Genomic DNA, 15,920 nt, shown 5'->3' with positions numbered 1-15,920 from the left:
CTCAATTTGCATAAGCAAAATGAATAATAATATGGGGAGGGGTATAGGGTTTTGGAGAACATCTTGTCATCTCAAGGAGGGGATAAAGGGAGCCGAAGGAAAATGACATGCCTCATTACCTGGGCCGACGGCTGTAGGGCGATCTTGAACGTGATCTCACATACAAGGGAGAATTTCGGTGCGTGCGGTGTCTGTAGTGGCTTGACTCATAGTAATAGCAGGATCTGCGACAGATGAGAAAAACAAAAAGGGCATTTGCAACTGCCACTTAACCCAAGTTTATTGGAACTGTGGAGCATCCTCTGGGACACTGTGTTACAGAGACTGGCTTGTTCTTCCCAGCTATTAGTGAGATTTCCCAGTGACAGTTTGTGATCAGCTAGTCAGCTTAGAGGGCTGGGAGTGATGTGCTCTCTCTCAGCGTCTCTTATTGATGTTAACACTGAGCACCAGGTCTGGTACACTGTCAGCTTTATCTTGCATGGATCTCCACTATCCTGGCACAGGGCAGCTCTCCAGGTAATGGAAAAAGTTAGATGAGCAAGTTTCTTAACAAATTACTCTCTCTGATAGGACTGGCTCAAGGCACTGTGCTCAAAGCTGACAGATTTAAGAGAACATGGAGAGAGATGTGAGTGTAACATCATTCTCGTTAGTTCCGGCAGCGCCAGAATTTCAGTGGTCAGGGGCCGGAATGGCTACAGATTTCAAATTTTTATTTGTATTTTATTTTGTTCACTTCTTAGGAACACCTTGTGTGTTATTAGGGTTTCGCCAAGGTTTACCTTGAAGAGGATCTACTGCCTGGGGACCTTGATCTTGACCTGGAATATGGTGATCGGGAACACGACCTGTGTCGAGAAAAGGACCTTGAACGAGAGCGCATCCTTTGGGGTCTTTGAGAAAATAAGGATTTGGGTGGTGACACGGAATCTCTACATGGAGAGTTAAAAGAAGAGCAAGAAGGAGACACATTGAACAATGAATAGGATTGCGTGCCATCCCAAGGGTAGCTCAGTTTATCACTTTCATCTTCGCTGTCATCAAACAGGCCATCCATGGCTAGTCCTGAATTTATAAACATAGGTAGTTTGGAGAATTGTTCATTACTGAAATCACTGTCCCTCAGTTCACTGGTCTTGTCTGCTTCATCGTCAAAAACAGCTTGACTGGGATGACCGAAGTGCTTGTTCAGCTCGGCTCGGATTTCCTGGTCTTGGAGCTGTTTTCTTGTGCTGCAAGGAGAGACCTGCTTGCTTGCCTCCGAAGTCTCTCTCAGGTAGCACTGGTCTGAATCTGTGGAAGAACAAATCTGCCCCTGCCAATCAGAGGAGACATCTTTATTTTCTAGTTGTCTAGAGTCTTGGAGCTCCTGTGATATATGAATGAGTATTTCCGTTTTGGAATTAATTGACTGGCAATAGTCATGGTCACCAAACAGCCGTAGACTGTGCCGCTTGGTCTTCCTTTCCTCGTGTCCACCAGTGAGCACTGTGGACTTGCTGAGTTGTGCATACAACTCGGATTGCTCCGGCCCTTTCTTGGTGGAGTTATTGCCTTGTGTACCAGAAGACTCGCTGTACCGGGGCTTCTTTGATGGTGGTGGCACCACAGTCTTGCAAGAGGACTTCGGCTTCGGAGAAGCCCTAAAAGGGTTATCTTGGTTGGCTTTATGAGGAGGAGTGGTGGGTGGAGTTAGGCCTAAGGCAAAAATTTAAAAAAAAAAAAAGAGAGAGAGAGAGAAAGAGAAAAGAGACAGAGATAATGTTCTTAAATGCCAAGACACGTTTCTAAATTTTCCAAGATTTCAAACAAGGGTTTAAACTGAGTGCAGAAGAAGGAAACTAATTTCATGACAAGGCCTGAAAGACTGACTCATCCCCTAAGCCTCTGTCACCAAGAAAGGATGGATCTACAGTGCTGAACAGGAGGCAGAGCTGTGATCTTTTGTATTTCAAACACCAACGCTAACAAATCCTGCTTCCCAGAAAACATGAACGCATCACCCCTGGCCTGCACAGAACTAGGCGTTATTACCAAAGCTGGCATTGTCAAGGGGATTGTTTGGGCTGCTTTATGGAAAATTAACAAAGTGGGACTGAGGAATCACAGAATAGCATTTGTCTGCAAAGAACATTGCGGAGGATGCAAGCAGCTCAGGGGTCTTTGTCCCATCAAGAGAATCTACCCTTGGAGCCAACTTAAAAAAAAAAAAAAAAGATGAGATGACAACTTCAAAGTAAGTTCAGTGAAATACGACAGCCAAATGCAGGGACCTAGAGCAACTCTACAACTTAACAGCAGTGATTCTTTGTCGCCACAGTTCATTAACCTAGTAAACCATGGCTAATGTAGGCATAATACATTCTTGTAAGCATAACTAATACATTCTGTCTAAAATATGGTTCTGCAACAGAAACCTAAGTGAACAGTAACACTAAATATCACAGTGCCAACCGACCATTGTATATAGAGCACAACATAAGGGAGGGTTATGAGACCGAGGGACTGAAACTCAGCCAAGCTTCAGCAGCTAACTAATTAAATAAATAAAAAGGAAGAAAGAGGAACAGCCATCAGTTGTTGCTCCTTCTGCTTTTCTATAGGAGGGCAGAACATTTCATCAGAAACCACTGTGGGAGAGTCCGTGAAGCATAGTAGTTCCCTCTGTTGAGTTTCCCCCCTGAATAAATCCTACTCATCCCTTTGTGCCGAGGAAGAATCATTGTCAAGTGGCTCCAGAGTCCAAGGAACTTTGAAGAAGGGCAGGCTGGAGTTCAAATGACTTTCTGCTTACAAGGGAGCATTTTAGTTTACAATACACTTTCTATTTAGGAGGCGGGGTGAACACTATTCAGCAAAAAGAACTTCAAGTCTGCTAACAAGTATGGGGTTAGATTTAAGGCAAGTTTCAAGGAAAAAAATGCTACCTTGCTGGAAAAAAAAATAAGAAAACACAGACACACATGCACGCACGCACACACACACACACACACACACATATATACCAAGAGCCACGTAGGTCACAAAAAGCCACATGAAATTTTGATATGAACAGGAAGATGCTGCCTCACTCTCCTACTTTATAATAAAGAAATGGAAAGAATGAATGTTTTCTCTAAAGTGAAATATTTTATACCAATATTTGGCAATTTTTATTATTCAAAGCTAATTCTCCCTGAGAGAAGAAAAGGTATACAAATGTAAGGTGGTTTGACTTTGGAGTTCCAACCCAGAAAAGTTCAGAAAGATAAAGAAATGGAAGCACAAAGCGAATGGGACACTGTACTCCGTTCATGGTCACACCTGAGTCTCAAAAAGGCTTCCCTTTGTTGGCAGCTTCTCTTGGATGGCTCTTTGCTGTAGCAAAGGGAGTGACTTATATGACTGAATGAAACATCGGTGCCACTGAGGCACAATCAACTCTTGTTTCCTCTCTCATAGATGAGTATGTCTTTTACTCAATCTAAGAAATTCCTATTTGGTCGATCTTCTCTTTTCTCTCTGTTTTCACTTGTTTTATTTACCTATTGTACTGCCGTATTCATGCATACTGATTGCTTCTACATGCTACCTTCAATTACCACTTGCAATTCCCAGCAAAAAAAAAAAAAAAAAAAAAAAGCACACTCTCAAATATTCCTCCTAGGAGCCTAAGATACTTAAAGAAATAATGACAAATAATCTCTCTTTGCTGAGTAAATACCCATCAAACACGTCCAACGACATAGCCCTTGAATTGGAGGAAATGGCATTCAACATCCTCACATTCAACTCTGTAAATCTTTGCATAATCACCCCAAGTTAGGGTAGTTTTTACTTCTTTAGTAATTTATTGTCAGGATCCCTCTCTTGATACCAATCACATATTACTATACATTTTTGCTTATCTCTTTTTGAATGTGAATTATGTCTTGTCTTTCCAAATCGATTATAAGCTCTTTGCAGGGTGTGGCTTGGGCGCATTTGTTGCATTATTATTTTCTACTAATTTTAATTTTTCTAGATTCTTCTTTAGTAGTGGGTCTCACATTTCAGCAGTCCAAGAATCACTTGGGATACTGGGTAAACATTTGTAATTAGATGCTTCACAGACCACATCTGGAGAACCCCAGCCCTCCTAGCGTGTCTGCAGCATGCCACTTTGTACTCTCAGGTATACATATTTTGACAGACATTTTAGATTTATAAAAAGAAACCTTAAACTTCAGGAACACCAAATTAGGCCACTATTAAAGAGAGACTGGTTCTAAAAATAGCTTAGGTATCTAGAGATTTCAGATACAGAAATCCTTCTGTGTCTTGAAAATTTGAAACCCTTGTCCTAGTACCTAAGCTCATTATCGCTTAAATAACTGGTTCTCAAGTTGCTCTGGGGAGTGGCGACACCTTGATTGTACACTCTTTGAGTTAAAAACAAAACCTTTTACCTCTGTCACACATTATGGCCTGTGGCCATTGAACAGACCTTCGTTGAACACCTACTATGTGCTGGATATGACATCAGATGCTGCTATTTCAGGGACTCAGCCTCCAGCGACTTCACAATCGATTTTAATAAAAAGGCGCTTCTTTAAAATTTGACACGAGTATATTTTTCTGCATATACGCTTAAAATTGATGGAAACACCCAGAGACCATCAAACATGCCCCGTGAGTAAAAATATCAGGGCTGTACATTTCTGTTGGCACCATTTGTTGAAGCAAGTAAGTAATGCTTGCTTATTGAATGGAAGATATTTCAGGATTAATGAGTAGATGGAGAGAGAAAAATAATTTGGCTAATGCCCTAAAGCCTTCATTGTTTACTGAAACATCTCCAACCAGAGAATATCTCAAAGCAAGATTGAGAAATCTCACGGACGACAAGACTTCCTATCACCAGGTGCCTCCCTATTGGAAAGCCTATCTCCAGATACAGTTGAGACCCAAAGCCAAACAAAATAAAACAAAAGTGCAAAGAGTACGTTTTCTTTTCACATAGTGTTAAACTTTTCAGAGCTGCTGATGAGACAGGCAACCCCTTGCTGCCTCTGAACTAGTTGTTATTTCTCTAGCCTCACCTCTGCTACCCAAAACCTTCCCCCTGAAGTAAGAGGGAGGTCGGTGCTCACTCCCTTGATGCCACTACCTTTGCTCATCTTCCCACTAATCTCTGGACTCTCGATTTCATGCCACAAGCCCAAATCAACAGTGCTAATGCCTCCCATAACCTCTGGATTATTTCCTGCGTGTTGATTTTCTGGGGAATGTGTACATTTTGGTGTTGACAGTACAAGGTATATTCCGTGCTCTCTCTTGAACTTAGCAGGTTTTGACAGATTTATGTGAGGACAGATGGCCATTACAGGCTGAAGGCTGACAAGAGGCAGTTCCGAGCATTGTTAACACACTTGCACAAACTCTCAGCAGTGCAGCTCGGTGCAGAATGTAATTCAGACTATAGCTTTTTTATTGCCGCCTATTTTCTTTTGTCAAAAGAGCCTGCTGTGCAGAGCAACAAATGGCTGCTATTACCCAGAATGTAATGGGTGTCAGACAAATCACATAACACAAACAATCAAGAGTATGTAGGTCATATTTCAACAGAGCACAACCTTAGCAATATTTATGATTACTGCATTGAAATGTGCTCCATAATAAACAAGCACCTCTACATCACTCACACTTACGCACTTCTGCACAGCAAATCTGGGAGAAGTGGTACATACTCTACAGTCATCTTTTTAAACAGTCCTTTTATTAAAAAAAAAAAAAAAGGCAGACAAGTTTTGTTTTGTTTTTCATTATCGCTATGAAACGATTTTCTTGGAGGAGTTTTCTTTTGGGTTTGTTTAATTGAATGACTCTGATAAATGGTGAGTCCCTGGCTCTTTCTTGTGCTGTGCTATTCACCAATGACTTTTTTTTTTTTTTTTTTTTTAGTAGTTTATAACATTTTGCAGAATCTACAGCAAAATCTGCAACTTACTTTCAAGTTCGTTTAACAGTGGGATTTTGCATATGTTGCACGCCAATTCAGGTACTTAAGAAACAAACAAACAAAAAAATCAGGAGATGAGATTCTAAGTTGCTTTAAAACACACCAAAATAGGAAAACGGAGCACAGAGAGGTGTGTGACTTGTCCTACTCACATATTTCAGGCCTCACGAATTTGGAGTGGGTGTCAAGAGTGCAGAGGGAAAGCTGATATTCACTGAGTACCAACCGTTACCTCTAAAGCAGTTGTTAAAATATTCAGTTGATAAAAGCTGCTCTAGCGTTCTCTCCATCTGCACCTACTTCCCCAGGACTCAATGGCGCTCCACAAGACCCAGCAACAGAAGTGCTCCCACTTGGCACAGAAGGTTCTCCAACAGACCCCGCTAGTCCTCTGGCTGGCTTCAGTCCATTTGGAAGTGGCCTGCCTTCAGTACATTTTAAGTATTTCTCCTATCACCCCTGGTTACTGGGGAACAAACTGGCCTTGGAGAAAAGCTTCAGAACATTCCTATGACATATGCCTAATTCCCCAACTCTTGCTCATGGAAGATGAAGATATCATTAATTGACCCCTGTGTAAATTCCCCAGAGAGCTGGGAGAGGGGATGAGTAAGGGGAACCTGGCATTTCAGGTGGCTATTGCCAAACCCCAAAGCTGATGTGGGAGAGAAAATTCCTTTGCTATACTTGGCTTACAAGAAATAGGATGGTACCATTTCCAGAAAAGAAAAATTAGGAACAAAGGAACTGTCATTATAGACACTGGGTCAAAAAGAATGAGATTAAAAATAGAAAATGAAGAATATGGTTGAACTATGGAAGAAATTTCTGACAGTAAGAGTTGGCAAGCACCGGAATGGGCTGTAAAGAGAATTTGTTGGGTCTCCCTTTCTTAGATTCTTGAAGCACAGGAATAGATTCTGTGACCTGTCAAAATCACCTTCCAGTTCTGTGACGCTATGGTTTTCCTTTTAAAACTACCGACAACTACCGATATTTTACTTTGATCTACTTTCCCAAAGATATGTCACATACACAAGAAGTATATACGCCAAAAGGCTACAGCCGTTTGTCAATATTTATGCTGTTTGTCAATACATTTTTTCCAGCAAAATGAACTTTTAAATGGAGAGTCCAAAAAGGCAATGTAAAATTCAACATAAAAGTGGTAGTTACAGATGGGTTAATGAGTGTTTTGTTGTTGTTTTTATGGTGAGTCTACTAAAGTACACTTGGAATGACTGCTGATTAAAGCCTAGAGAAAAAATGAAGTAAAAAATAAATAACATCAAATCACATGTCCCCTCTGATGAAAATAATGTGGAAAAACATATATCAATGGAGAAAAAAAATTATGAAGTCCTACTTGTTTTAGGGTGATGACATCTGATTATATTTTTTGCTCTTCTCATTTTCTTTATCAGTTATAAAATAGTTCTGCTGTTACAATGTTTACAGTAATAACAAATAAAAACTATATATACATATACATAAAATTTTGGGGTCAGTCACTTTGGTCCCTACCCAAATTCCTTCGTGTCTGTGGTTAAAACCGTCACCTTGTTGAGCTGACATTGCTTTGCCATTCCCATTTCAGAAACAAAAAAGTGTAGCACTCTGAAAATCTCCATATGCAATAGATTTAAATGCCTTCTGCCAAAAGATCATTCTCTTTTCTCTCATCTTGCTTTACTAACAGCTATTTTGAAATCAAATTAGATTTTACACCTGTAAAAGAGAAGAGTTTTTTTTATCAGCCAAAATGAGCTAGTTTAGGACAATCACAAAGAAGTCAGACCAGCTGGCAATACCTAATAAAGCAAACTTCCTATCTCATCCCTCCTGTTTCCCAAAGACACTGCAGATGGGGCAGAGGCATTATTCTGGAGGTCTTAGAATTTTGTTGACTCTTTACATTTCCACTTAAACATTTGGAAAATTTCACTAAAATTTGTGAGAGTAAAGAAAAAGAAGACACCAGAAGGCCTGAGCCAAAGCTTGGGTCACTTCTGCTGCAATCAAACCGATTAAGTCTGTAGACCAAGGATCAACAAACTACCAATATGAATGCTGTTTCTATCCTTGCCACCCACCTGCTGCACCTGTGGCAGACATCACTAATTGATCATGACATTCCCTGTGAGCACAGACTTGGCCTTAGAACCTTTCTCAACACAATGCTCCTGGCAGACAGTACCAATCAATGACACTTGGCAAGTGCAGTGAAGCCTACTTAACATAACATATGTCAATTACTATCTTTAAAATTCAGACTTCAGGAAAGAGACATAATTTCTCTTCGGGCAGACCTGCTTTGAACCCAGGGTCTATCATATAGCTTGTATCAACGTATAAATCTTTCCTCAACAATGAAATGGGCAGAGAGTAAGGAAGATACTGTATGTAAAGTGCCTGTTTAAGGAGTGCCTAATTGCCAGAAATTGTAGGCATAGAAGTAGCTGTTGCTGAGAATCTCAAATCAGTGAGTTTTCTACCGTGATTTGGTAAATTCCATATTTACACCAAAAGCAGTATTTGTTCAATTTGACGTGAAAACAGTGGGAAGTTGGGGAAGCACAGAAAAAGAATAAATAACTTCATATATGAGATTGCCAAAGAGGATACACGGCAAGGGCAATAAAAGGGAAGAGGTGAAGACAGTCAAAAGTTGAAAAGATAAGAAGCAAGGTACAATGACCACTGCAAATGATTAATCAGAATTAGTAATTAAATATCTAATATTTATTGAGCACTTATATAATCAGGGGGCACTCATGTTTTATCTCATTTAATCCTCACACTGACCCAATGAGATGTAGGTATTGTGATCATCTTCATATCACGCATAAGAATCCTAGTCTTTCAGAGGTTAAGTAAATGGACCAAGGCCACACACTAGATGGGAGGACATTCAGAATTTAAACTTGGGTTTGTCCAACAACCAAGCCAAGGTTTTGTAAACTTCACCAAGCTATGCCGTCTGCTCTTTAAAATCATGATATACTACTTTTAATTGAAGCTTTGCTGCTTATAAACTGTTTTACTTCAGATCAAACCACATAAAATTCCATTTTTGTGTGTCAAAAATGATTGCATACTGGCAGTTTTATTTTTCAACCTATATTCTAGTCTTTTGAGTTGACAGTTTTATCAGTAGTTATGAATATGACTTTAAAATGGAGGAAACTGAGGCGTAGAAAAGGTCAAGGATGTAGAAAAGAGTCTTAGCAATCAAAAGATCCAGGAGGGAAAGTGTGTGTGCCATCTTATAGCTCCTTATTGATTTTACAGTCCTTGCCAAATTCATTGTCATTTGAGCATCCCTTTGGTTTCCTGCTTTCTTGCTTCTGCTCCATCAACATCTTCTCTCCATTCCACCCCTGTGCTTCAAAATCTGTGCATTTTGTTGTTGTTGTTTTCCCTGAAGGCTCTCCAAGTCAGGTTAGCCTATGGAGAGCTCAATTTCCTCCACATTCCTTTCCATGGATCACCTCTGTCATTCACTAAGATGATACTATCGCCTAAGTATTTCTGTCAGTCCTTTAACTGCCTTTATCATTTTTAAAATATCTTTTGGTCAATCAATGTATTTAAACTTGAAGCTGTGCTACCGTGTTTTCCCTTTGACAACTCTTTTTCTCCCTTTGTGATTCTTTCTAGGTACAATTAGTGTTTGTCACAATCTTCAAACACTACTAAGTGACCAATTTTGCTGAAGGTTTTTAGAGGAGATGACAATTGTAGACATTACATGTTGCATTGCATTTCAAGCCCACAATATCTCTAGAGAAAAAACAAATCTCCCTCCATCTCCTCTTTACATTATTCTCCAGGAAGGTTCCAAACTTTACCTTCCAGCCTCATTCAGCATCTTTCAAGTCCTCATCTCCCTGCTATCCAAAGCTCTAAATCCTTTCTCTTACATAATGCAATTGGGCTTTACTTCAGCTTCCCCAATTTATATCTGTACAGCTATTATAATCACACTCAACGAACTAAAAACTGCCTTCTGGGCCTACCTTTGTTAGAAGGTGGTGGAACATATCCAATAAATAATATTTGCTTTCATGCTACTTATCAGTGTGTCTCAGTACCCCAATAGACTAAATAGTTAATGTGCATTGCACTGGTGATTGAAATTATGTAAGATGGTAAAATCTCCTGTAAATGAATGAAATGTGAGTGTAGAAAAATATTCCTGTAAAAAATAACTCAAAAAAGGTCATTGCTAAAATAAGGGTTATCAAATTAGTTGTGGATGGGTGGAATTGGAAATTATTGGAAAAATTATAAAAATCTAGAAGAATTCAGACTACCATACCAATGTCTCTAATCTTGACCTTCAAGGAGCAAGCAATAAAAAGTGGCTACCATCTATAATATGTATTGTATAATAATATATTAGTATGGTTTATACAAGAAAGATGAATAGATAGACCCCCAAATAGCAAACATAAGCTCAAGGTAAAGATCTCCATCTTCTACCAAAACTGTAATATTTGAATGTATATTTTTATGTTTTAAGCAAAGGTAAAATAAAACAGTATATGCTTGAATCAACTTTTTAAACAAACCCACCAATTGCTGGTCCTCACTGGTCAGATAAGAAGGCCTCTACCGCATATAATATATATACACACAAAAGCTACTTCTAAACATATATGTAAGTTATGATGTATTTAAGAAATAGTGTCATGTATGTATTTAAGAAATGATGTTAAGTATATGCTTATAAGTAAGGATTTGTGTGTCTAAGTGTGCATGCCTATAAAGATATGTATATATGTACATATGTGCAAGTCTGCACACACATATACTATCTATCTACACCATGAAATTAACTACTCTACTGCTTGACCAAGTCATGCAATCATGCATTAGGCCTTTCATAAGAAGGTAATTTAGCAAACTCAAAGTGTGAAATTAAACGTAGCAACAATGACCACGGTGGATGTAGGCACCATAGTTCTGGTTGAAAGCATCTTGTTTAATGTACTGTTCCTTTAATCTTATCAGCAATGGTCAGACCCAAAGAATTTCTTGTTTAAACATCCCACGATTCACTTTTTGGTGGGGTTCAAGTACCTAAACTTAAAGCACTCAGTGCAAAGGCACCATTTGCAACCAACTCAGAAGTTTGCCTAAGAGCTCTTCAGTTAGTCTAAGTTTTTAAAGTGCTTCAGTATTTTTTATTATTTTTTTTAGAAAATAAGCAACTGGAAATATTTACAGATAACTTCTTATCCAATTTTGTATTCTTTGTTAATTTCATTAATCACATAGACAGTACACTCTATTATCTTATTACACACACACCACACACACACACATACACACACACACACAAACACACAAGTTCCAAGTGAAATATAAGGCTTACCTGCAGTTCCAGAGAGTTCCACACTTAAGGTGCGTTCAATAGTCTTGTTCTCAAATGGGGAACCCTTGGGGTCACTGGAAGATATGGCACATTTATAAAAACAAACTGAAATGGAGTTGCTGTAGCCAAATGTATTAGAACCCCCTTCCCTTTCTGAAAATGGTTACGTTTCTTAATACTTACTTTGGTGACTCTGGGGTCAGAGGAAGAGATAAAGTTGTTGGTTTGGCTAAAGAAAAAAAAAAAAACTAATTATGTAATATTGAGTGTCTTTTAGATTTCTTTTCTTTCCACAACAGTCAAGTTGGAAAAACAACCAGAAAACTGAAAGCCTAAGCTAAGGAATTCTCTGAATATTGAATCAAAGTCAGACAAAAGTCCATTATGCTAAAACAGATTCCAAACAGCATTTGCATCAGTAAACTACCATTCGAAAACACATACGAAAACAGAATTTTTCCAAAAATGAACCCTCCCTGTTACAGATACAAAATTTGCATCATACCATCAGAGAGAAATAATGTTTACTGTTTTAATTTGGAATACAGTACACGGTTTGTTTAGATAAGAAAGCAGCAGAGGAACTACAAGGCGACAGAACGTTATGAATATTCAGTTGATTTTACTCCTAAAATGTATAATTTTATATCTAGCCCTGATAATAGGTTATTTCTATGAGGCCAAAGCTCATGCAGTAACTATTCCACTCACTGAAAATTAATTGAGAGATGATGGCAAATTGTGGGCATTGACCCAGATGGTTTAGAAGGGGTTCAGATCTGTAAATCTGATAGACAACTAAAGTAAGATACCATGTTTATCAGTTGAAAGGTGTATAGATTTGCAAAGATGCTAACTACCTCCTTTTATGCTTTCCTGAATCTTACCTCCTACAGGCGGCATTTCCCAATAATGAAGGGTGAAGAATCTTCTCACCCAAAATTTCAATTGCTTCTCCATGGCAATCTTGTATTTTGAACAGAAGGAGGGGCAAATATGATGAGAGGCATACTTAGGCTATACATTCATGTATTACGTATATCTATGCTTATCTATAAGCATATGCTTATGTGTATGTAGGTTTATGTCAATTTTTTCTCATTAAAATAATTACTTTCAAAAGGTCAAGTGGTAGTTATCTATGTAATGGAAATCATAGTGTCAAAACCAAAAAGGTGTTTAGAATAGTTTCTTATCTTATGGCTGAAGAAACTGAGACCCAACAATACTAAGTGGTATTTTCAGGGCCATAAAATAGTTACTCACAGAGTTGGCCAAGATTCTGTTTCCTTTCTCCTATTGTCAAAAGAAATTGCATTCAACAGACTTTAAAGTAAATTAATCAGCCCCAGCAATTAATTTTTTGAAATGTGAAAATATTATTCATGTCCAAAATAACCTGAAATTAGATACTTTACTTGGATAAATAGTATTTACATATTTAATTTATAGATTTAGATTTACACAGTTGAATAGTATATCATCTTTCAATGTACATCCAGAAATATGAAGCTCATGATATCTTCAACAAATTAGATACACTGATTGATTCAGTTTTTCATTTATACAGGTAAATGAGCTGATTTTACATTAATTTTTGAGTATGTGTAATATAACAAGTCTTTCAAAAAGAATCCACTTATGAAGAAACTTTACCAAGTTTTATGATACTCAACTAATAATTAGGATAATTCATACAAATTCCACAGAAAATATAACCAGATATTAACCATGTGCTATGTGACATAATAAATGTACATTAAAAATCAGTCACTGAAATTCTGGTTTTCAAGAGGTAGTATAGGCTATTTGAAATGCTCAAAGAAAGATTCTCAGATTCTGATTGTTGGGTACAGGTAAGGCCAAAGTCAATGAAAGGAGAGGAAATGGCAACAGTCATAGTTAATGAGACCAAAAGCAAACAGGAAATGAGAGCCATAGGAAGGGGACAGTCCCCAAACCACATACAGAATCTGATCCCTGAATAAACCCAGACTCTCTAATGCTACCATTAGAGGAGTATTGATTTGATTTATTGAGAGTTTAATTCACCCTGTTCCAGTGACTGGTAGACCAGAGACTAGTAGGATCCTTGAAGTCAGGAATGTGTCTTTTTCATGTAGATTGTGGTATTTGGATGAATGCATGAATAAATGGACAAATAAATGAGACATCAACACACAACCATGGCTAGACGATCATGCTAAGGAAATGAAAAGAACCTGCCTCCAAAATGTTTTATGGAAGGCATACACGAAGTTCAGTGAGAAAAAATTACAACACCTTAAGAAAGGTAATTTCAACCGATCCTCCTAGTTATCTCTAATTGTTCACATATTTTCCACATTTTGATTTTAAATAATAATTCAAATAATTACTGAAGTTGAGCATGTATTAGTTCTTACTCGTCAGCCATGTTTCATTTCTTTTAGGCCTTTCATAACTAAAGGATTTTGTCTGTTTGTCAACAGACTTTGGTCTGGGGTGAGTCTTTTGTGCCTTGCCACAGATATATACCATATACAGCCAGTCTCATCTAAAGAAAATTTCCTCCAAAGGCCTATTTAACTCTTCATTGTCATGATTTGTAAAAGTTTACTAAAAGAAAAATAAAAACAAAAAAAAAAAAAAAACCTTTAAAACATGTGCTGCCAGGCTGGGTCACATATTACAAGGACTTTAAATTTGGCCCCAGAAAATACATGCATGACCAGGACAGGGTGAGGAGTAGCCCAGTAAATTCATTTGTTCACTCACTAGAGCGAGCTCATCTGCTTCCCCTCACCTGAGGCCTTCATGACCAACGAGGCCTATGGCACTATGGTTCTGCTCCAGGAAAAACTGTTGTAGTGCTTATGAGGAAGATCCAGCTGGAGCAATGAGAATGCAGTCCATTTCACTAAATATATTTTCCCAAACTGACAGAAAGTGATGGGTAGTGGATTTGAGATATCTACCAGGGAAAGCCTAATGGAAAGTCAATTTAAAATATTAAAGGAAGGCCCCTGAAAATCCTGGGCTAATACCGAGGTAGAGAAGAGGAAAGAAAATTCAAAACACTGGGAAAAAAATCCGTATTGAGTCAGTAGCAATAACAGCATACCTACACGAATTAATCATGGTTCAAAGCAGAGATCACTGCCTACCACTCTGCAGTTAAAAGGAAAAGTTGGGAAAATGAAAGTGAAACAAAAAGAGGTGTATGCTTACAATTGGTATGTTATAATATGTCTACTTCTACCAACAAGGTTAAAGTAGAAGCTGGCATGTTTTAAATCAACTGCCCATTTCAAGGGGTCTTTGGGCTTCTAAGACTACAACGTTTTGAGAAGGAGGAGCCTAAAAGACAGAAAATTGTATCTCTGCCAAGACAGGTTTTCCCCAAATCACCAGGATCTGCCTCAGAAACATCAGCCTCCTCTAGCAATATATGGTGATAATAAAAATCAACCCAGATGTTTAGTTTAATCTAGGCACTTTCTTAAATTGAAAGAAAACAATCAGGAATTTTCCAATCTTTATTTACAGAATAAAATCCACGAGCATAGCATGTGGTTGTAGAAGAGTAGGAGGAGAAGGAGTGGAAGAGAAAGAAGAAGAGGAAGGGGAGGAGCAGGAGGTGAAGGAGAAGGAGAAAGAAGGAGAAAAAAGAAGAAGGAAGGAGGAGGAGGAGGAGAGGAAGAGAAGAAGAGGAGGAGGAGGAGGAGAGAAGAAGAAAGAAGAAAAAGAATTAGAAAAGGAATGTACTTAGTAATCAAGACAGGCTGCATAAACACTATTTACCACTTCTTAAGGTGTATATAACAAATCACTGATGCCTCATTTTTTCCATTACTGGAAGGGAAAAAATAAAAGCTCTATAATGAATTGGTTAGCCAAGCTTGTTCATAACCTCAATTATCTCAGCAATTCAGAGATTCATATAAACCTCATGTGATGTTGCAATTCCTCCCCACCTAGCTAACATTTCAGGAGTCTTTCAGTGCTTGTGAATTAGACGGCCTAGCAGCTGAATAGAATATGTTTAACCTGTGTCCAAAGAAAGGTTTCTTCCCCCGCTCTATAATAAGTGCTGAATTCTCTTTCCACAGAGTGACACCGATGGGATGGAAGCAAGAAGTTGGTGTGTTCTCCGACCTTACGTGTGCTTTCTTTGCTTCCAGTGCCCTCACCAACAGCTCGTTTTGGTCCCCAGCCTACCTTGTAAATGTTGAGACTGCGATTGTGTGTGGGACTTCTTTTTGGAGGTGCATTTGTCTCTGCTGCTGTTTCTGTTCTCTGTGGGTTTGGTGTGAGGAGGGTCATCGTTTGTGGTCAGATATTTGAGAAGCTCCGAGCAGGGACGTCTTTGTGGCTTTTGCTGTTGACAAATACTCTTCGCTTTATTGCTCCATGAATTCTCAGTCTTAAAAACAAGGCATAAAGAAAACTAAAATTAGTGAACTGAACCTTATCAGAATGGATATAGGTTTTCTGAAGAGATGGGATTTTTCAATGAAGTGTTCAGTCTAAGTGTACTAGATCTATGAGCTGTGAATAATTGTTTGCAGAACAAGG

General features: G+C 38.4%; 1 protein-coding gene across 5 annotated transcripts in view; it reads right to left on the bottom strand.

Annotated features, from left to right (window-relative positions):
- Positions 1-15,920, bottom strand: part of PPARGC1A (PPARG coactivator 1 alpha) — a 685,828-nt gene that overhangs the window by 21,213 nt on the left and 648,695 nt on the right. For all 5 annotated transcript variants that reach the window (XM_050790682.1, XM_050790683.1, XM_050790680.1 and 2 more), the window contains 5 exons: positions 15,564-15,768; positions 11,547-11,592; positions 11,364-11,437; positions 786-1,701; positions 120-224 (listed from right to left, as the gene is read on the bottom strand). In XM_050790682.1, coding sequence (XP_050646639.1) covers positions 120-224; positions 786-1,701; positions 11,364-11,437; positions 11,547-11,592; positions 15,564-15,768 — 1,346 coding nt within the window. The remainder of the gene's footprint in view (positions 1-119; positions 225-785; positions 1,702-11,363; positions 11,438-11,546; positions 11,593-15,563; positions 15,769-15,920) is intronic.

This window comes from Macaca thibetana, chromosome 5 (genome assembly GCF_024542745.1).
Source record: "Macaca thibetana thibetana isolate TM-01 chromosome 5, ASM2454274v1, whole genome shotgun sequence".
NCBI classification, from domain to species: domain Eukaryota; kingdom Metazoa; phylum Chordata; class Mammalia; order Primates; family Cercopithecidae; genus Macaca; species Macaca thibetana.
The sequence above is the reverse complement of the archived record's forward strand: the minus strand, read 5'-3'. Positions and strand labels throughout refer to the sequence as shown.